General features: G+C 47.7%; 1 protein-coding gene across 3 annotated transcripts in view; it reads right to left on the bottom strand.

Annotated features, from left to right (window-relative positions):
• The window catches only part of LOC119963344, an 88,087-nt gene extending 65,540 nt beyond the window's left edge, over nucleotides 1-22,547 (bottom strand). For 2 of the 3 annotated variants that reach the window (XM_038792347.1, XM_038792348.1), the window contains exons 1-6: nucleotides 22,393-22,547; nucleotides 19,502-19,637; nucleotides 17,275-17,369; nucleotides 13,323-13,458; nucleotides 10,931-11,025; nucleotides 1,955-2,090 (exon numbers count right to left, since the gene is read on the bottom strand). In XM_038792347.1, the coding sequence (XP_038648275.1) occupies nucleotides 1,955-2,090; nucleotides 10,931-11,025; nucleotides 13,323-13,458; nucleotides 17,275-17,369; nucleotides 19,502-19,637; nucleotides 22,393-22,456 (662 nt within the window). In that variant the 5' untranslated portion in view covers nucleotides 22,457-22,547. Of the gene's footprint in view, nucleotides 1-1,954; nucleotides 2,091-10,930; nucleotides 11,026-13,322; nucleotides 13,459-17,274; nucleotides 17,370-19,501; nucleotides 19,638-22,262; nucleotides 22,342-22,392 lie in introns of those variants that run through there. The other variant, XM_038792349.1, reaches the window with a different exon arrangement.
• Nucleotides 22,548-23,548: the final 1,001 nt, after the last annotated feature.

The following is a 23,548-nucleotide window of genomic DNA, read 5'->3' as shown; positions in this document are numbered from 1 at the left end:
GATTGGCCATGCTAAATTGCCCGTAGTGTCCTAATAAAAGTAAGGTTAAGGGGGGGGTTGTTGGGTTACGGGTATAGGGTGGATACGTGGGTTGAGTAGGGTGATCATGGCTCGGCACAACATTGAGGGCCGAAGGGCCTGTTCTGTGCTGTACTGTTCTATGTTCTATGTTCTAACACCATCGCTCATCCCATGCTCACAACTTTACCCTTCCTGGCTCTCAATTGGTTTCAAACTGGGTGGCACGGTGGTTGGCACTGCTGCCTTACAGCACCAGGAACACGGGTTCGATTGCGACCGCGGGTGACTGTTGTACTGATAGGCATCACACAGGGTTAATGTAAATACACTACAACTAAGTAACCACTAGAGGGAGCACTAGAGATGCCATGGCATACAGACACGCAACCAATGGGTTATTAGAACAGGACACAACCAATGAGTAATCAGGACACCCAGAGGTGGCATTACCACAAGGGGGCACTACACGATCCATATAAAAAGGACAAGTTACACAGGCTCTGCCTCTTCCACTGGCAGAAACCAAGCGAGCAGGACAGGGTTGATTATCAGCAACATCACACCCTAGCACATGGTCGAGAGCAAGCTTGTTTAGTTAGCAGAATAGACTGAGTTACTAGAGGCAGGTTAGTAGAGTGTCGAACTCATTTAAGAGCATTGTTAATCATTCAATAAATAGGTTAAACTTATCTCCGAGTCTGGATCATCTTTCAGAAGAGCCTACATCAAATGGCAGCTTATGTTACTAGCAATAACGTAGCAACAACTGTGTAAAGTTGTCCCTGTGGGTTTCTTCCAGCTGCTCCGGTTTCCTCCCACAGTCCAAAGACATGCAGGTTAGGTAGATTGGCCCTCATCAATGCCGGGGGGGGGGGGGGGGGGATTATGGGGATAGTGCAGGGGAGTCGGTCTAGTTAGAGTGCTCTTTAAGAGGGTCGGCACAGACTCTAACAATTTTCAAGAGGAAAAAACAACAAAACAAATAACCCACCCAACCAACAACCAAACCCAGCCAACGTGGCTTACATACCCAGCTCCCCCGTCCCCCTTTCCCACTAACTATTTCCCACCTCAACTAGCCCTCCTATGCCTCCTTCTTTCCCTTTATCCCCCCCCCCCCCCCCCCCCCCCCCCCCACTTATGTCTGCTGACAGCTTAATTTTCCCCAAAGAAGTTGATAAACGGCTGCCACCTCCGGGCAAACCCGAGCATCGATCCTCTCGGGACGAACTTGACCTTCTCAAGCCTGAGAAACCTGGCAATGTCACTGACCCATACCCCCGATTTCGGGGGTTTCGAGCCTCTCCACGCCAATAAGACCCGTCTCCGGCCAACAGGGAGGCAAAGGCCAAAACATCAGCGTTTCTCACCCCCTGGACTCCCGGGTCTTCCGACACACCAAAAACCGCCACCTCTGGACTCGGAACCACCTTCAATACTTTTGGCATGACTTCAGCAAATCCCTGCCAGAACCTCGTAAGCCTCGGACAGGCCCAAAACATGTGGACATGATTGGCGAGCCCACCTGCACACCGCCCACACCTATCCTCCAACCCTTCAAAGAACCTGCTCATACGGGCCACAGTCATATGCGCCCTGTAGACCACCTTAAATTGGATCAGGCTAAGCCTGATCGGTGCAGACTCGATGAGCTGAATGGCCTCCTTCTGCACTGTAGGGACTCTATGGATAAATTGATTCCAATAAAACCCTTGGTTCCTACTTAGAGAACTTTCCAACATCAAATTATTCTTCTGCAGAGTTGGTCTTCTCTCTCTTGACTCCTTCATGTCTCTGGATCCTATTTCAATTCCCACCTGATGACCCATTGGATTGTTCCTGCCCCCGAGCTACCCACAAACAATGGGAAATAAACATATCGATCCTTTATAAATACCATTATATTCACAGTTAGTTGGTCAATAAGACTTACATCACTTCTACCTGTGAACAACGGGAACTAGTTGGAAGTATTTCAATATCCTTCATGCGGTGTGGATGGATGGGATGAGAAATGTAGTTGATACACTGGCAACGTGACTGCACTCTCGTGCTTGTGGTAGGTGTGCCTATAACAGGAAAAGATTACACACACTTAAACATTGTAACAAGTATTTTGATTTCACAGAAGTATCCATTTATCTGTATTTGATGGTCATTTCATCATGGAGGTGGAAATGGGGAGTCAGGAGATTTCCCGTTCCCTCTATTCCACTTCCATCCCAGCAGGGCAGCTGGACGGGATTCTCATCTCCAGGAGAGTGGGATGACCTGGAGATGGATACGGAGCTGGGAATGGGGCCAAGAGAGCCGGGTCCCCCCTCGCCCCCTTCACCTCCTCACCCCCGTTCTGAATTCTCCCTCAGTGTATCTGAACAGGCGCCGGAATGTGGCGACTAGGGGCTTTTCATAGTAACTTCATTGTAGTGTCAATGTAAGCCTACTTGTGACAGTGATACAGATTATTATTATTGTAAACTAATATATGAATTTGGAGCAGGTGTAGGCCACTCGGCCCCTCGAGCCTGCTCCGCTATTTAATAAGATAATTTCTGATTTGTTTGTAACCTCACCTCCACATTCCTACCAACTCCAATAACCTTTCACCCTCTTGCTAATCAAAAATCTATCTAACTCTGTCTTAAAAATATAAAACTCCCCTTCCACTGCCTTTTGAGGAAGAGAGTTGAACCTCTGAGAGAAAACATTTCTGCACACTCTGTCATAAATGAGCAACCCCGTATTTTTAAACAGTGATCCCTAGTTCAAGATTCTTTGACAAGAGGTAACATCCTCTTCACATCCACCCTGTCAATACCCCTCAGGACCTTGATGGTGTCAATGAAGTCGCCTCTTACTCTTATAAACTAGTGGATACAAATCTAATCTTTCCAACCTTTCCTCTTGAGAGAAACCACCCTCTCCTGGTATTGGTCTGGTAAATCTTCTCAGTGTATCATGGAGTTCCTGACCCTTAACTTTGAATTTATTGTGTTTATGGGGAGCACATGGGCCTACTTTTCAGGTTTATTCAACAGAGCGTTACAGTACTTTTAAATTAAAACAATGTTAATTCATGAAACCAGTTAACACTTTATAAACCCACAGTAAACATCTTAATAACAATCCACGCCAATAAATCCCCAAAGAACACAGTACTCAACAGATAGCCCTTGATAAATTCCCAAACAACATCCAGAAGACAAAATACCCTTTTAATACAGAGATCAGGTTTAAATTCTCTAATGAGAGCAGTTATCCCTTTAAAATCACCCAAATGAACACTATTTAGCTTGTGGAGAGATCCGTGCACATCTGCTGGCTTTCACTGCAGCCCCTTACTCAGAAAAACAAAACTAAAACCTCACTGTGTAGCAGCCTGCTCAAAAACAAAAGTAAAGTAGACAGACAGCCCAGCTCCACCCACACTCTGACATCACTGATAAACAACCATTTCTTAAAGGTACTCTTACATTACACATTTACACCTTTTCTTAAATAAGGATCATCCAGCAGAGGTAGCAGGAGAGGATTCTGGGAGAGGTCAACTCAGTCACCTCGACTGTACCGTGCTCAACTGAACAACTGGTGTCAAGGAGCCATTAAGCCCAAAATACTACATTAATGCTTCCCTCCTCCTCCATCCAAAATAAAAGGCACCGTGAGGAGGACAAGCAAGTTACAATTCTTTTGTCTTTCTTAAGAGTACAAGGGCAGAGATGGCAATGAGGGCAGTGAAATGCTTCTCCTGCCAGATGTGGGAGATCAGGGAGCTTTCTTGAGTCCCTAACGATCATGCCTGCAGGAAGTGTGGCCAGCTGTATATCCTCACAGACCGCATAGTTTGGTTGGAGCAGCAGCTGGACTCATTGCAGAGCATACAAGGGGGAAGAGAGTTAATAGACACTAGCTTCAGGGATGTTGTCACACCACAGCTTCAGACAGGTAAATGAGTGAACGCCAGGAGAGACAGGAAAATAAGGCAGGAGCCTCCTGTAGCTATTACCCTCCCCAACAGGTATACAGTTTTAAATACTGTTGAGGGGGATGGCCAAGGCTAAGTCCAAGCGAGTGATACTAGTAGGAGACACGATAGTCAGGGGTACAGACAGGGGTTTCTGTGGCCACAAACAAGACTCTAGGATGGTGTGTTGCCTCCCTGGTACCAGGGTCCTGGATGTCTCTGGATGGCTACAGGGCATCCTGAAAAAGGAGGGTAAACAGACAGATGTCATTGTCCACATTGGTACTCATGACGTAGGCAGGAAGAGGGAAGAGGTCCTGCAAAGACAATTCAGCGAGTTAGGCCAAGAGTTCAAAAGCAGGACCTTGAGGGTAGTAATCTCAGGATTCCTCCCCATGCCACGTGCCAGTGAGGCTTGGAACAGGGAGATAGTAGAGTTGAACACGTGGCTAAAGAGCTGGTATAGGAGGTAGAACTTTAGATATATGGATCACTGGAATGTCTTCTGGGGAAGGTGGGACCTGTACAAGAAGGATGGGTTGCACCTGAACTGGAGGGGCACCAATACACTGGGCAGGAGGTTTGCTTAGTGCTGGTTCTGAGGGTTTAAACTAGTGTGGAGGGGAGTGGGAACCAGAACAGCAGGCCAGTAACTGTAGAGACTGGGGAAAAAGGAAGACTGAGATAAACATAGCGCAGAGTAAGAGCAGGCAGAGTGTAGTCTGGAGTGCGTTTGCTTCAATGCAAAAATTATAGCCGGTAAAATTGATGAACTGAGAGCCAGGATTACAGCATGGAACTAAAATGTAATTGCAATTAGAGAGACGTGATTAAAGGAAGGACAGGACTGGCAGCTTAACATTCCGGGGTATTGTGTTAAATGGAACAGAAAGGAAAACAAAAGCGGTGGGGGAGTTGCATTGCTGATTAGGGAGCAGATCACAGCTGTGTTGAGGGAGGACACACTGGAGGATTCATGCAGTGAGGCATTATGGGTGGTGCTGAGGAATAAGAAGGGTGAAATCACAAAGTTGGGAGCGTACTACAGACCTCCCAACAGCCCACAGGAGAGAGAGGAGCAGTTGTCTTGTCTGATACTGAAAAGGTGTGAATAAAACAGGGTAGTTGTGATGGCCGATTTTAACTTCCTCCACATGGACTGGGAATCCCTTAGAGCCAGGGGCTCAGAGGGAGAGCAATGTGTTAGATGTGTCCAGGAGAGCTTTTTGATCCAGTATGTTGACAGTCCACCAGGGAGGAGGCCATACTACACTTGGTATTGGGGAATGAGCCAGGCCAGGTGATTGATGTTTCAGTGGGGGGCATTTTGGGTTTAGTGACCATAATTCCATAAGATATTGAGTAGGCATGGATAAGAGTGTCCCACAACTGAGGGTGCCTAATTGGGCAAGGACCAATTACATCCAAATTAGACTGGAACTGGGGAATATGGATTGGGAGCGGCTGTTTGAGGACAAATCCATGTCTGACATGTGGGAGGCTTTTAAAGGCCAGTTGATTGAAGTGCTGGACAGTCATGTCCCTGCAAAAATGACGGATAGAAATGGCAGGATTCAGGAGCCATGGATGACAAGGGAAATTGTGAGCTTAGTCAAAAGGAAAAAAGAAGCATCCGAGAGCTCCAGGCATCAAAAACCTGATGAAGCCCTTGAGGAGAACAGTGAAAGTAGGAAGGAAATTAACTGTGGAATTAGAAGGGCTAAAAGGGGCCATGAAATGTCTTTAGCAAACATGGTCAAGGAGAATCCCAAGGCTTTTTATGCATATATTATGAGCAAGAGGGTAGCAAGACAAACAGTAGACCCACTTAAGGACAATGGAAGGAAGTTATGTGCGGAACCACAGGAAGTGGGGGAAATCCTTAATGAGTACTTTGTATCGGTTTTCACCAGGCAGAAGGACATGACGGATATTGAGGTCAGGGATAGGTGTGTGAACTCTCTTGAGAACATCATTTTATCAAAGGATAGTGTTGATTATCCTAAATTGCATTAAGGTAGACGAGTCCCCACGGCCGGATGGGATCTATCCCAGATTCCTGCAGGAGGCAATGGGAAAAATAGCTGGGGCCTTAACAGATATTTTCACATCCTCGTTGACCACAGGCGAGATTCCAGAGGACTGGAGAATAGCAAATATTATTCCCTTCTTTAAGAAAGGAAGCAGGGTCAATCTAGCAAGTTATAGGTCAGTGAGCCTGACATCAGTGGTGGGGAAGCTTTTGGAAAAGATACTGAGAGACAGGATGTATGCACGTTTGGAGGAAAATGGGCTAGTTAGTGAAGGCAGCATGGTTTTGCACAGGGAAGGTCATGTCTAACCAACTTGATTGAGTTTCCTAAAGAGGTGAAAAAGAAAATTGATGACAGAAGGAATATCATAGAATTTGCAGTGCAGAAGGAAGTAATTTTGGCCCATCGAGTCTGCACCAGGTCTTGGAAAGAGCACCTACTTAAGTCAACACCTCCACCCTATCCCTGTAACCCAGCAACCCCATGTAACCTTAGGGCAATTTAGCATGGGCCATCCACCTAACCTACACATCTTTGAATTGTTTTGGATTGTGGGAGGAAACCCAAGCATATACGGGGAGAGCGTGCAGACTCCCCACCAACAGTGACCCAAGCGGGAATCGAACCTGGGACCTGCCGCTGTGAAGCCATAGTGCTAACCACTATGCTACCGAATGTGGGTTGTGGATATAGTTTATATGGACTTTAGTAAGGAGTTGACAAGGTCCCACATGGCAAACTGGTACAAAACCTAAAATCACATGGGTTATAGAAGACAGGGAGTAATGGTGGAAGGCTGTTTATCTGAATGGAGACCTGTAGCTAGTGATGTTCCGCAGGGATCAGTGCTGGGACCTCTGTTGTTTGCAGTATATAGAAATGATCTGGAGGAAAATGTAGGTGGTCTGATTAGTAAGTTTGCGGATGACATGAAGATTGGCGGAGTTGCTGATAGTGCCGAAAATACAATAGGATATAGATAGATTTGTGACTTGGGCACAGAAATGGCAGATGGAGTATAATCCGGACAAACGTTGGGTGATGTATTATGAAGGATCAAATCTAGGTATGAATTATACTGTAAATGGCAGAACCCTTAGGAACATTAACATATAATAATTTAATAATCAAATCCATTTCATTATGGACCACAGGTTGTTTAGAGAAGTGTAGCCTTGAGGACCATTTTTTTGTATTTATTGGAGTTGGAGCAGGGGATGGGATAGTTCTTTAGTCTTGACACCTGGTATTTAATGCATTAACTGATAGGGGGCAGCACGGTAGCATTGTGGATAGCACAATCGCTTCACAGCTCCAGGGTCCCAGGTTCGATTCTGGCTTGGGTCACTGTCTGTGTGGAGTCTGCACATCCTCCCCGTGTGTGCGTGGGTTTCCTCCGGGTGCTCCGGTTTCCTCCCACAGTCCAAAGATGTGCAGGTTAGGTGGATTGGCCATGATAAATTGCCCTTAGTGTCCAAAGTTGCCCTTAGTGTTGGGTGGGGTTACTGGGTTATGGGGATAGGGTGGAGGTGTTAACCTTTGGTAGGGTGCTCTTTCCAGGAGCCGGTGCAGACTCGATGGACCGAATGGCCTCCTTCTGCACTGGAAATTCTATGTAAATCTATATATATATACAGAGGGATCTGGGTGTGCAGGTCCACAGTTCCTTAAAAGTGGCAACACAGGTGGCCAGGATGATTAAGAAGCATATGGCATGCTTGCATTCATCAGCCGGGGCATGGGCTGGTTTAGCTCAGTGGGCTAGACAGCTGTGATGCAGAACAAGGCCAGAAGCGTGGGTTCAATTCCCGTACCAGCCGAGAATTCTGAATTCTCCCTCTGTGTACCCGAACAGGCGCCGGAATGTGGCGACTAGGGGCTTTTCACAGTAATTTCATTGCAGTATTAATGTAAGCCTACTTGTGACAATAAAGATCATTTATTTATTTTTATTTATTTGAGTACAAGAGTTGGGAAATCATGTTGCATCTATATAAAACCTTGGTTAGGCCACATTTGGAGTATTCATGGAGTTCACTCCAGCTGCCTCTCGGCCACATGGAGATCCCCAGGGCCCACGGGCAACGTCCGGGAGGAAGGAGTGCTGGAGCCCAATCAGGTGCCTCCAACCAGGTGCTTCCGACCAGAGCGATGACGGGCGTCTCCACCTCTCCCGAATCCACAGGGTCACTGAGTGAGCACTGGGGTGGGGGGGGGGGGGGGGGGGGGAGAGAGGGGGGGAGGGCACCATCGGTAGTTAGGGAAAATGGGACTTTCGATTGTACACCATTAAAACATGTTACACCTGGAATACGTGAAGCCTCTGTCATGTTATTTCACACAGCAAGTCAGTTTGTACCACCATTCTCTCATGCTCTCTGTTTTCTCCCCCACCAATGCACACACACCATGTGCATGCGGGGTGATTCCCAGTACCATGCCCCAGCCTTTGTGTGTATGACTATTGGCTGTGGCTATTGACACGTCCGGGGTTTGGGCAAAGTGTCCAGGCCTCACAATTCAATCGCAATGCGATGCAGTAATCATCGTCTGAAACACGGCAGGTGTGCCCATGGGAATGCACTCGAGAGCTGTCCAGTGTTCACATACCCACCAAAGCCAACTCCTTCTTAGCAATAGCCTTCAGCTGTGTGGCCAGAGACTGCTCAGAAACAAGAAAGAGTTCAAGTGACCTGCCACATACAGCCAGGAACAGGGCTCTGCCCTTGATGTGTGTGGTGGGACTGATAGGCTGCCCCCGCTATGGGTACACACATATCAGGCCTTTGCCCCAAGCACTGGACCCCTGACTGCCCCCAGCTCAGGGGCGACTCCAGGCCGATGTTGCCATGCCCTCTGCCGTAATGACCCATCTCCACCTGGGAGCTCCCCAACACCCCCCCCCCCCCCCCCCCCCCGACCGAGCACTGGGGCGGCAGCTCGGTGCCCCTGGGCTGAATGCTCATTCCAAGGACGGCTACTCACCTATCCCAATCCCCTCAACGGCCATTGTGCTAGGTTCCCATTTTTAAATTGATGTACTCATCAGCGCTGGCGTGATGTCCCGTTGGAACGCTGGTTAGATCCCAGGGGGCGGTTCGATAGGGTGAGCGTCTCATTAACGAGATGAAGATTATCTTTCACTGGTGGTTACTGGTTTCTCACCAGGCCGAAGCGGGATTCTGAATCCGCCAACGAGAGAGAGCTGGTTGGAACGCAAACTGTCTGGCGCCAGACGAGGTGCCCGATTTCCGCCTCTCCTGCAAACGAACCGTCTCACCCTGATCCGTGTCGGGTGTAGTGTGGCTATTAAATTGCACCCTCTGTTTCTTGTTAGCTAGCCAATATTCAATCCGTGTCAATATATTAACCCCTACACCATGAGTTTTTATTTCTGCAATAACCTTTGATTAGCCGTTCACTGATTTTTCTTTGACTCTGTATGATGGCCTTGAGTGTTTCCTGGTGTGCTGCAATAAACTCTTTAGTAATAGGTTCTAACATTTTCCCAATGACAGACATTAGACTAACTGGCCTGGGGTTTCCTGATTTCTATCTCCCTCCCTATTTAAATGAAGGAGTTACATTTGCTGTCTCTCCAATGGAACATTCCCAAAATCTAGGGGATTTTGGTCGCGATCTAACCAAAAAAACCAGAGTCCATTATGGGCGGGATTAGAGGGGTCGTTCCCAGTGCTGCAGGTCGGGAACCACTCTGCCATCTACGGCACTCTGTCTGTTTTTCGGGGCTCAGTGGGGAACGCTCCGCCGACGCCGCACCCAGCCCCATTTCCCCATTCAGTAGGTCCACCAAGCAGAGCTCCTCAGTGCAGGATGGGATCAGGACGCCATTTTCAAATAGCGCCCCAACTTCTTGACCCCCCCCCCCCAACAAGACCCCGGACTCCCCCAAATCACCTGTTGGGGATCCTCGAGCTCCCCACAACCCACCTGACATGGGCAGTGCACCCCCAGGCCGGATCCCTGCCATACCACCTGGACACATTGGCACTGGCACCCTGGCAGTACCATTGCTAGCCTGGCAGTGCCACTTAGGCATACTGGCAGTGCCAGGTTGCCACCTGGGTGGCACCGACAGGGTGCTCAGCAGGCACTGCTCAGGTGCCAGGCTGGCAGTGCCTGAATGGCATCAGCAGTGCCAGGCTGCTAGCCAACCCAGATACCAGCCACCCTAGGACCTCTGATCGCCTGGTAGACACCCCTAGTGCCCTTCTGATGGGTTCCCAATTTATGGGGACCAGTGTTGAATGGCACGTGGCCAGGTTCCCCTCGATGAGGCCGGGAGCCGGTTCAATTTGGCGTTGGCAGAGCTAAGTGAGTCTCAACTCACTGGATTCTGTAAGTCTGGGTCCCTCCCATTGTGGGCGGGATCCAGATCGCAACGTCTTGTGAGACCTTATTATATCTCATGAGGCATAATGACCATCGGGAATCCTGGGAGAGGCTTCTCTCAGGATTTCCGATGGTCATTATGCCTCATGAGATCTAACAAGATCTCGCAAGATGTTGCAATCTGGATCCCGCCCACAATGGGATCTATGGGGTCGCGTCCCATCCCAACTCCAATCAGGATTAAAACCACAGTGAGTGAAGTGACCAGATGAGTGGGGAGGCCGACAGCTGCAGCATTGGGGTCTGCCACTGTCGTTAATTGGACAACAAGCTCAGAAATGGGCAAATAGGAAGCCTCCTTCTGGAATCTCCCTTTGCCAGTCTTGCTCCTGATAATCTCAGACCTGGGATCCCCATTTGATTCCAGTATTGGGATCCCGAGACCTGTGAGAACATTTAGTCGTCCGTCCTCTACATTGTCCCTGCCTTTGTGCCATATGTGTACAAGTGAACTAAGATCCTTATCCTGCTGTTCATGACACACAAATTAGAAACTTACTCCGATAATGTTGCTGCAACGTACTGTCAACCATTGGCTTCATCCAGCTGGCTTCAGGATTCACACAAACCGTACGGTTGTTTTTAAGAGTGATTCTGTAAAGAGTTGTAAAATGATTTCAAATTCTCAGTCATGCAGCCACACTGTAAATACAATCTATCTGTATAACTACTTCCTTGTATCCAACTTGCCTGTCTTTTTTAAATTTGGGTCGTTGGTTAACCTGCAAAATAGCAAAGAGGATGATGGTGAAATTGGTGATAATGGGACAGTTTGATAAAATGGCAACAGTGATTGGTCTGAAATTGTGGAACTCAATGTGAGTCTGGAAGGTTGGTGAAGTGTCCGATAGAAAGATGAGGAGCTGTTTCTCAAGCTTTCGTTAATCTTCCTGAAAACAGTTATTTCAAGCACAGAGAGGTCAGAGTGGAAACGGGAGTGGAGAATTAAAAATCTCTTCCCCCAGATACCATTCTCTGAAGGACATTGACAACCACAGACTTCCATTGGAATGTCCATCATTATGCTTGGCAAAGTTCTACAATGGTTTGTAATTTGTAATTTAGGGGCTGGTTTAGCACAGTGGGCTAAAAAGTTGGCTTGATATACAGAACAATGCCAGCAGCGCGGATTCAATTCCCATACCGGCCTTCCCGAACAGGTGCCGGAATGTGGCGACTAGGGGCTTTCCACAGTAACTTCATTGAAGCCTACTTGTGACAATAAGTGATTATTATTATTATTATTGTGCTCCTTAACTGTTGTTGCCAAATTCTAGCACTCCTAAAAGTTCAATTGGTTTGCACAGGGTTTGCAAACAGAGGCCTTGCTGCATTTTCACTGGAGTGGCTCTTTGCTTCACAAATAGTCTCACTTTAGGCACCTTCCATCACTAAAAAAGTCCTGAAGTGGTACTTGAAACCGGAACGTCTGGCCCAGACGTTGGGATGTTACAATGTCACAAGACCTCCAAATTATTAAAAATATAGGGAACATTTTTCCAACTCTGATAAAAGCTCATTGATGTGAAATAATGGACAGAAGCTTGTGCCCTCACTGTGAAGAGTTTGCTGACAAGGGGCATTTCATCGGACTGGAAAGTGGCAGATAGGGACACCCACCACCCAACCACCCACGTCTAGATGGAAGGAAAGCCCATAGACGGCCTCCCATACTACGTCCAATTGAGGGCCAAATAATTAATGCCCATTTAAGCGTTGCAGCCTGTCACTGCTGGTACTAACTCAGTAACTGGTGGGGAATGGCCGCACTCAACGAACAAACCCTGGTGACATTGCTTGTGGGTTCCCAGTGGACGGGCCACTTGCTCAGAGAAAACTATCCTGCCATCCATACCTGTACCAGGGTCTCTCCTTGATCTGAGGCTTGGGTGGATTCTGTACCAGCAGCCGACAGTGCTTCCCGGTGGAGCTGCTGAGTACAGAAGAGCTGCTGGCCTCTGGGTTCTTGAACCCAGGGAAGGACCTACGGGTGGCCTGTTATGTGCCTGAGTGGCACTTCCTGAAAAGATGCGACACAGGGGTCTTTCTGGCTTTCCAATATTTTCCATTTTATTTCAGATGTCTAATGGCTGCAGTATTTTGCTTTTCTGTGAGTGGGGAAGGGAACTTGCTGCATTTCAGATTATAGAATATTGGTAACAACCAGAGAGCCCCAGTTTCTATAGCAGCCATGTTACTCTGTCCAGTTCCTGCACCCATTTCAGTCCTTAACTCAGCCCCCAGGAAATTTGCATTCTTGGTCTGAACCAACTAACACTATCGCTCATCCCATACTCACAACTTTACCCGCCCTGGCTCTCAATTGATTTCAAAATTGGACGGTATAGTGGTTGGCACTGCTGTCTTACAGCACTAGGGACCCAGGTTCAATTCCAGCCTCGGGTGACTGTGTAGAGTTTGCACATTCTCCCTGTGTCTGTGTGGGTTTACTCCGGGTGCTCCGGTTTCCTCTCCCAATCCAAAGTCGTGCTGGTTAGGTGGATTGGCCATGATCAATGCACGCCGTTAAGGGGATAGGGCGGGGGAGTGGGTCCAGCTAGAATGCTCCTTCAGAGGGTCAGTACAGACTCGATGAGCTGAATGGCCTCCTTCTGCACTGTAGGGACTCTATGGATTCTATGGATAAACTGATTCCAATAAAACCCTTGGTTCCTACTTTGAGAACTTTCCAACATCAAATTGCTCTTCTGCAGAGTTGGTCTTCTCTCTCTTGACTCCTTCATTTCTCGGGATCCCGTTCCAATTCCCACCTGATAACCCATTGGATTGTTCCTGCCCCCGAGCTACCCATAAACAATGGGAAATAAACATATTGATTCTTTATAAATACCATTATATTCACAAACAGTTAGTTGGTGAATAAGACTTACATCACTTGCACACGTGAACAATGGGAAGTAATTGGAATTATTTCAATATTCTTCATTGTGTTTGGATCGATGCCATGAGAAATGTGGTCGATACACTTACATCTTGGCTGCATATTCCTCATTATGGTGTGTGTGCCTGTAACAGGAAAAGATTAAACACAATTAAACATTGTAAAATTTGATTTCACAGAAGTATCTATTTTTCTGTATTTAATGATGTTTTCAACATGGACATGGAAATGTGGAATCAGGAGATTTCCTGTTCCCTCAATACCATTTCCATCCCAGCAGGGCAGCTGGGCAGGATTCCCATCTTCAGGAGGGTGGGGACGACCTGGAGATGGATACGGAGCTGGGATGGTGCCGAGAGAGCCAAGTCCCCCCTCACCCCTTTCACCCCCTTACCCCTGTCAGCAGCCTCAACTCCCTCATCCCAACCTTCCACCGCCCTCTGACCCCACTACCTCCTCCCTATCACCCTGAAACTAGCCCACCTCTTACCCTTCCCTCATCCTGCCCCCTCCTAGTTTATTCCACTCTCCCAGTATCCATAGAGGTGACAAGGCTCTAATAACATGTGGATGTTTCTGCAAAGCTCATGGGGGCGATTCTCCAAAATGGAGACTAAGTGTTCACACCGTTGTGAACACTGTTGCGTTTCACGACGGCGGGGAACAGGCACGGGGACGACCGACTCTGTCCCCCACAGGGGGCCAGCACAGCGCTGGAGCAGTTCATACCGCTCCAGCCTTCCTTCCCGGCACCAAATGGGCGCCACGCCAACCCGCGCATACACAGTTTGGCCGCGCCAACCTGTGCATGTGCGGGGGACGTCTTCAGCGTGCCGGCCCCAACACTACATGGCGTGGGGGTTCAGTGGCCAGCCGCGTAACAAACTAGGCCCGGGGGGGAAAGGCCGGCCCACCGATCAGTGGGCCCCGATTGCGGGCCAGACCCCATCGGAGGCCCACCCCCAGTGAAGGAGCGCTTTTCCCACCCCACAGGCCACACCCCCCACAGTCCGCCCCCTCCCCGACCCTTCGCGCAGAGTTCCCACCGGCAGCGACCAGAGGTGAACGGCGCCGGCGGGACTCTGCTTTTACCGCGCGGCCGCCTGGCCCATGCGGGCCGGAGAATCGGCGGCCCCTCCGATTCAAGCGGCCTGCGCCCGGCTCCACGTCAAACCCGCCGGCGCAAAAGGCGCCGATTCTCTGCACGTCGGAGAATCGCGCGCCGACATCGGAGCGTCGTGGCACGGTTGCGGCGATTCTCTGGCCCAGCGCGGGGCACGGAGAATCGCCCCCCCCATATTTCTGTCAAGATTCTCCATGACAACAGAGCAAGTAAACTCTCAGTACAGAATTCTTCAGTTCCTTTGATTCTTCTAAACTCTGAACGCAAACCAAACATCTCCAACCTTTCCACATAAGGCAACCCACCCTTTCCAGGTGTTAGTCTCGTAATCTATCTCGAAACTGCTCCCAACACATTACTCCTTAAATAAGACCAATACTGTAAACAATATCCTTTAATATGCACAGGGAATTGTGTACCTTGTAACATGCACAGTCATTGTTATTTTCACTAACATGAGCTGGGTTATCTAAGTGTAGAAAAGGCATTGATATTCTGTGAAAGTAAAATTGGTCGCAGTCTGTTGGGTTATAAACGACAGCAGTCATGCAAGAGGGAAGTAGAAAGTGCAAATCCAAAACAGATTCTTAAAGATGGAAAAGTTGCTTTTAAACATTAATGGCATATGGGAGTTTGGGCATTGCTGGCTGGGCCAGCATTTATTGTCCATCCCTGAGGATATCTCAGGATCAACCACATTGCTGTGGGTCTGGAGTCACTTTGTACCCCAGACCAGGTACGGACGACAGATTTACTTCCCGAAAGGATATTAGTGAACCAGATGGGTTTTTTGCGACAATCGACCATGGTTTCATGGTTATCACTCAACATTTAATTCCAGATTTCTTTGATTGAATTCTAATTTCACTATCTGCCATGGCAGGATTCTAGCCCATGTTCCCAGATCATGGCTTTGGGTGTCTACTAGCCCAGTGACAATACACTACGCCTCCCCTGCTGCATAATTTATGTTGGTTCATAGTCACGGCAGAGCAGTGGTTAGCACTGCCTCCTCACAGCACCAGGGACCTGTTCAATCCCTGTGACTGTGTGTGGAGTTTGTATGTACTCCTGTATCTGCGTGGGTTTGCTCCGGGTGCTCCAGTTTCCTCCAATAGTCCAAAGATGTGCGGTTAGGTGGATTGGCCATCCTAAATTGTCCCTGAATGCCCAAGGATTGGACAGGTTAAGTTATGGGGTTACGGGGATAGGGTGGGGTGAACATGGATAGAGTGCTCATTCGAAGGGTCAGTGCCGACTCAATGGACCAAATGGCCTCCTTCTGCACTGACTTTAATTCTATTATTCTACGATTCTATGTGGTCTCACCAATGCCTTATACAAATGAAGCATAACCTCCCTATTTTGTAGTCAATTCCCCTCACAATAAACAATAAAATTCCATTAGCTTTCCTAATTACTTGCTGTGCCTGAATACTAGCCTTTTGTGATTCATGCACTGAGGCATGCAGATCCCTCTGTACCTCAGAGCTCTACAATCTCTCATCATTTCGATAATACTCTATTTGCCAGGCTTTTGCCCACTCGCTTAACGTATCTATGCCCCTTTGTAAACTCCTTATCTTCTCTTCCCAGTTCGCACCATCAGTATATTTTGCAACCATTGTCACAAAGAATTTTCACAACTCATATCAATTTGCCATGTATTTTGTAAACTATGTCTTGGTAGCAAGTAAGTGAAAGGAAGGAACAAGGAAATAGGGAACAAGGTGTTCTTTGCAGTTAATAGATTTAATGGTCAGAGGGCTATGAGCTAGGAAGTAGTAGTCAGTCACTGATGTGATTTTTTAATACAGATGAAGGCCAGTAGTGGGGGTGTGGGGTTGATCTTGGCAAGATGTTCATCTTCATTGATGATGCGTTGAAGGCTGCGAAGAAGTTAACACATCATCAATGAAGATGAACATCTTGCCAAGGTCATCCCCACACCCTACTACTGGCCTTCAAACAACCGCGCAACCTCAAACAAACCATTGTTTGCAGCAAATTACCCAGCCTTCAGAACCGCAACCACAACACCACACAACCCTGCCAGGGCAATCTCTGCAAGACATGCCAGATCATCGACTTGGATACCACCATTACACGTGGTAACACCACCCACCAGGTACGCGGCACATACTCGTGCGACTCGACCAATGTAGTCTACCTCTTACGCTGCAGGAAAGGATGTCCCGAAGCGTGGTACATTGGCGAGACCATGCAGACACTGCGACAACGAATGAATGGGCATCGTGCGACAATCACCAGGCAGGAATGTTCCCTTCCAGTCGGGGAACACTTCAGCAGTCAAGGGCATTCAGCCTCTGATCTCTGGGTAAGCGTTCTCCAAGGCGATCTTCAGGACACGCGACAACGCAGAATTGCCGAGCAAAAACTTATAGCTAAGTTCCGCACGCATGAGTGCGGCCTCAACTGGGATCTTGGATTCATGTCGCATTACATTCACCCCCCACCATCTGGCCTGGACTTGCAAAATCCTACCAACTGTTCTGGCTTGAGACAATTCACACCTCTTTAACCTGTGATTATCCCTCTCTCTGGATCTGTAATGATTTGATTACCTGCAAATGCTCGCATTCCAAGCATTGTCCAGCATCTCTGACTTTGTCTATTAAATGTTTCTGGAACATACCTCCCCATTCTTCCTGAGGAAGGAGCAGTGCTCCGAAAGCTCATGTTTGAAACAAACCTGTTGGATTTTAACCTGGTGTTGTAAGACTTCTTACTGTGCTCACCCCAGTCCAACGCCGGCATCTCTACCTCATCTTCATTGACACACAAAATAGATACTTACCCTCAAAATGTTGCTGCAACGTCCTGTTAATCATTGGCTTCAACCAGCTGGCTTCAGGATTCACACAAAATATTGTCTCGTTTTTAAGGGTGATTCTGTAAAGAGTTGTAAAATGATTTCAAATTCTCAGTAATGCAGCCACTGTAAATACAATCTTTCTGTATAACTACTTCCTTGTATCCAACTTGTCTGTGTCTTTTAATGTGGGTGGCTGGTTAACCTGCGAAATAGCAAAAGAGGATGATGGTGAAAGGTGAAATTAGTGACAATGGGACAGGTAATGCTTACTAAAATTGTTGAACTCAAAGTTGAATCTGGACGTTTGATGCAGTGTCGGATAGAAAGGTGAGGAGCTATTTGCCGAGCTTCCGTTAATCTTCCTGAAAAGACTCCGCCACCTGATTGCTCCTATCTCGATTAAGACCATGGTGGAAAGCCTCCCCATACCACCAGGAATTGAGGCCTAATTAATTAATGCCTATTTAAGGGTCGCAGCCTGTCACTGCTGGTCCTAACTCAGTAGATGGCAGGGACTGGCTGTGCTCGACGATCAAACCCTGGTGTCATTGGGTTCCCAATAGATGGGCTACCTGTTCAAAGACGCTCTGAAAACACTTTTGTGCCATCCATACCTGGGTCTCTCCTTGATCCGAGGCCTGGGTAGACCTGCAGCAGCCAGTGCTTCCCTGGTGGAGCAGCTGTGTACAAGAGAGCTGCCGGCCTCTGGGTCCTGGAACCCAGGGAGAACCATGGGTGGCCTGTTCAGTGCCTCAGTGACACTTCTGGAAAAGTCACCACACAAGTGTCTCTCCCACTTTCCGATATTCTCTGTTGTATTTCAGACATTCAATGTTTACAGTATTTTAGATTTCTGTCAGTGGGGAAGATGTATGCCTTGCAGACCACGGCAATGGCTTTCCATGCCTGGACACCCCGGTCCCGGGGGAAGGGGAGTCACCCAGACCCTACGGCCCTTCCCCTGGGCAACCCCTCTACTTCCCCGTATTACGGGGCCAGGGTTTAGAGAACCCCAATGTGTATCGTGGAGTTCACCTGACCCATGACTTTTAAATGATTTTGATTATGGGGAGCCCAAGGGCCCAGTTTACAGGTGTGATGCAACAGAGAGTTGACAATCTTATGAAACCAGTTAACACTTTATAAACCCACAGTAAACAGCTTGACAACTATCAACACCAGTCCTCCCACAGATACAATATTCTATAAATATCCCTTAATCTTTCCTTGCGACATCCAGAAGACCAAAGACCCTTTTTAACACAGAGATCAGGTTTAAATTCTCTACTGAGAGCAGTTCTCACTTTAAAATCCTCAAATGATCTGGAGACCGTCTTTAGATTGCAGAGAGAAATACTTATACAGCTGCTTGCACTGCCTGCAGCTATCCAGCTCTCAAAACTAAACTAACCACACCCTGTAGCAGCCATCCCAAAGCGAAAGTAAAAGCAGACAGACAGCCCAGCTCCACCCATTCTCTGGCATCACTGCAGCCATTTGACAAACACCATTACTTAAAGGTACATCCACTACAGCTATTTGCTAAACATTCATTTCTTAAAGGTACTCTCACATGACACCCGCCCAGCCCTGGCAGATGCCCCCCACCAGCCCTGCCAGCTGCAGGACCGGCAGCCCACGGTCACGCCTCTAGGAACTTGCCCTACCTTCTCTCCTTCCCTCAGCAGCCGCGGACCCTGTTTCCCGATTTTTAAAACCACTAGTGAAACTCGCCATTGGTAATTCTTCCTGGCAGAGGTGGAGCATCGCAGGGGCTCCAGGGAATACAGGGTCAGGCCTGTTAATGATATGCCAATGGCGTTTACTGTAAGTGCAGAGTAGAACGCATTGATGCCGCCATTGAGGCACCAGAGCATGGCATTCCATCGGGCACCCAGCGCCAGCCACGATTTACGGCTGTTGTGTAATTCTCTTCCCAATCGCATTTCCTGATTCCGGTGTCGACAGCTGCAGAATCCCGCCCTTGGTCCCTATTTTGAGAACTTTCCAACATCAAATTGCTCTTCTGCAGAGTTGGTCTTCTCTCTCTTGACTCCTTCATTTCTCGGGATCCCGTTCAAATTCCCACCTGATAACCCATTGGATTGTTCCTGCCCCCGAGCTACCCACAAACAATGGGAAATAAACATATTGATCCTTTATAAATACCATTATATTCACAAACAGTTAGTTGGTCAATAAGACTTACGTCACTTCCACACGTGAACAATTGGAAGTAATTGGAAATATTTCAATATTCCTCATCATCTCTGGACTGATTAACTCAGAAGACGAATGGAGACATTGGCAATGTGGCTCCACTATCGTCCTTTCGATAGGTATGGCTGGAACAGAAAAGTATTACAGACCCTTTAATAAGTATTTTGATTTCACAGAAGTATCCATTTATCTGTATTTGATGATGTTTTGATCATGGAGGTGGAAATGGGGAATCAGGAGATTTCCCGTTCCCTCTATTCCACTTTCATCCCAGCAGGGCAGCTGGATGGGATTCTCATCTCCAGGAGGGTGGGACGACCTGGAGATGGATACGGAGATGGGCTGATGTCAAGGCAACCAGGCAGCTCCATCTGCGGTGACATCAGTACAGCTATGGAGATGAGTGTAAATCCCCACCCCTCATGTTTTTCACTTCTTTAACCCATCAGCACTCGTAACTCCCTCAGCCTAACCTCCTCCTACCCTCTCAGCCCATTTCCCCTTCTACTGTCCACCCCAACTCTTATTGCCCCAACTCCACTCACCCCATCCCATCACCTTGTACCCCCACCCAGAATCCACTTTCAAAACAGAACACAACAGACTATAAAAAAATTTGTGTGCCTTTGAAAAGCTAATTTTTCTATCAAGATTCCCCATTACAGCCACGTGAACAAACTCTGCAGTACAGAATCCATTAGTACCTTTAAAAACAGCCAAGCCAGAAAACTGATATGCTCAGGGAAAGCTGTGAAAATGAACTCTTTCGTAACAAATGCTTAATGCTTTTGAAAACAACCAATAGCTCATACATCTGTCAAAGCTTTCAAACAGCCAAACAGATGGCTGTGTTATTATGTTAAAAATGAATGAAACCAAGGTGGAAGATATTCAACAATGAACTCTGACTCTCACAGTGGTCTAGCCTTTCAATATTTTCCATTGCAGAATAGCACTTAATCCAGGAGATAAACTCCTCCAATTAATCTGAAGACTTTTCCAACTATCTAATGCTATTCTTTCACTTGACAGCTTGTCAGTTGTCAGAAGAAACAACCAAGCAGCCAGTTGATTTCATTGTCACTGACTTTGTCTAATCACAGTAATGTCTGTCATCCCTCATACTAGTGAACACAGATATAACTCAGGCTACAGCATTTTATGACGAACTGTAAAGGAGGCAACACCATTTTTCCTAACCTTTTATATTTTTCTCTCCTGCAGTCAATGGTTCATGCATCCATTCTGCTGGGAGTGATTTGGAAAGACTTCCAAAAGGCAGCCACCTCACTGTAAATTGCAGTAGTTCTGGAATGCACATTTCCAGAATAGTGGCAGCAATTTCACAGCAGCAGCCTGTGAGTTCCTCGTCCACCCACTTTCCTCCATTGCTGCAAATAGCTGGCATGGGAAATGGCAGCAGGATTTGCACCTTCACAGCTTTGGAACCATTTTTCTTCACATTCCCAACTTTCTTCAGCGGTCTCGCAAAATTTGGCCGGACTTGCATATTATCTTAAAAGGGCCAATTTGTGAGCAGCTTACACAATACCTCTCACATACTGAAAATCTGTACACACGGAATATTGCAAACCACAGGGAGCGGGAAAATCAGACCTATAATTGCACAAATACTCACAGAAACCAACGCACACTCACAATGGCAGAGGGGAGCAGGTGGACGGCAGGGTGGGGCAGGCAGATGGCAGAGGGGAGCAGGTGGACGGCAGGGTGGGGCAGGCAGATGGCAGAGGGGAGCAGGTGGATGGCAGGGTGGGGTAGGCAGATGGCAGAGAGGAGCAGGTGGATGGCAGGGTGGGGCAGGCAGATGGCAGAGGGGAGCAGGTGGATGGCAGGGTGGGGCAGGCAGATGGCAGAGGGGAGCAGGTGGATGGCAGGGTGGGGCAGGCAGATGGCAGAGGGGAGCAGGTGGATGGCAGGGTGGTCAGGTTGATGGCGGAGCACGGACAGTGAAGGGGGAGCTGGGACAGTAAGGGGGCAGCTGGGACAGTGGGGGGGGGGGCAGCAGAGAGAGTGAGGGGGGAGCTGGGACTGTGAGGGGGGAGCTAGGACAATGAGGGGTGAGCTGGGACACACACATATCACATGCATACAGACACACACTCCACATGCACACAGACACATACACACTCCACATGTAAATACACACACACACACATGCATGCACACACACACATGCACACAGACACAAACCCACATACACACAGAGACACACCACATGCGCGCACACACACACACACACCACATGCATACAGACACACACCACATGCACACAGACACCACATGTACAAACACACACCACATGAACACAGACACACATACACCACATGCATGCACACACACATGCACACAGATACAAAAACACACACCACATGCACACAGACACACACCACATGCACAAACACACACACCACATGCACAGACACACACCACATGCACACAGACACACACACACCACATGCACACAGAAACACATACACCAATGCATAAACACACATCATAATGCACACAGACACACATACACCATATGCATGCACACACACATGCACACAGACACAAACACGCGCGCACACATACACCACATGCACACATGCACACAGTCACGCACCACACGCACACACATGCACCACATGCACAAACACACAGACTCACACACACCACATGCACACAGACACACATACACCACATGCACACAGCCAAACACATACAACACTAAAATATATTCTTACTGAGCTCAACCTCCTAGCTGAGCAGTGAAGAGCAGCCTGGCCACAGCCCCCGGCTGAGCAGATGACTAGATGATTAAGACGACTAAATTATGGTTAAAGATACAATACGCTTCTCAGAATGATTCTTTACATTGCGTTGGTGACAGGTACAGTATGAAGAAAGCGATGACGGTGACAGTAATTTTACTGTTCATTGTGATTTACTTGTAGAAAGTTCTTTACTCGTTCACTATTGTGCTGCCCCTCACTCCAAACTGTTCTGTTATCACCAGAATTGCTTGACTTAAATACAGGAACTTGCACAATCTTTAAATCAAAGGGAACAAACAGATTGTTAATTATTGATTAATCAGATAAAAAAAGTTGTTTACCGGACAAACGAACTGTAAAATAAACACTTTCTGGGAGATCACTCGGGGCACATAAACCTCAGTTTCTGCTAAGGCAAAGCTCAGTTTCAAACCTTACGCCCCATCTATATCTGAGGCTTGTTTATTTCCGCAAAAAATTCTTAACACATTTGTTAAACATGATTTCTCTTTCAGAAATATCTGTTGACTGTCTGAACATAGGTGTAGCACCATGAAGTATCTACGAGGATGCTGCTTGAATCAGACAGTTATTTATTGGAACAATAATAAGATTGAACTATATACAGGCACAGTGGTAAATAATACAGGTCTTTACTCCTTGACTCCTTGGTCCACACTCACCGGGCTGTATGCTCACTTGCCATTGGTCTGGGTTTATGCACTCCAGTGCTATAAACGTAACCCATAAACAATTTCTCTTTAAAAGGGTCACACTACCAGAATAGGATTTTTGAAGTCCTCTGTTAAAACATGAAGGGAAGGCTAGAGAAAGAAATGGGGGCAGTGAGAATTGGGTGGCACGGTGGAACAGTGGTTAGTACTGCTGCCTCACAACTCCAGGATCCCAGGTTCGATTCCAGGCTTGGGTCACTGTCTGTGCGGAGTCTGCACTTTCTCCCCGTGTCTGCGTGGGTTTCCTCCGGGTGCTCCAGTTTCCTCACACAGTCCAAAGATGTGCAGCTTAGGTGGACTGGCCATGCTAAATTACCCTTTAGTGTCCAAAAAGGTTAGGTGGGTTTATGGGGGTAGGGTGGAGGCATGGGCTTAAGTAGCATGCTCTTTCCAAGGGCTGATGCGGACTTGATGGGCCGAATGGCTTCCTTCTGCATTGTAAATTCTATGTAAGGTGTTTACAATGATAGTCTGAGAGAACAAAGTATGTGAGTAGGTTCAAGTGGAGCATAAATGCCAGCA

This window comes from Scyliorhinus canicula, chromosome 3 (assembly GCF_902713615.1).
Source record: "Scyliorhinus canicula chromosome 3, sScyCan1.1, whole genome shotgun sequence".
Classification (NCBI taxonomy): domain Eukaryota; kingdom Metazoa; phylum Chordata; class Chondrichthyes; order Carcharhiniformes; family Scyliorhinidae; genus Scyliorhinus; species Scyliorhinus canicula.
This window is presented reverse-complemented; position numbering and strand designations above follow the sequence as displayed.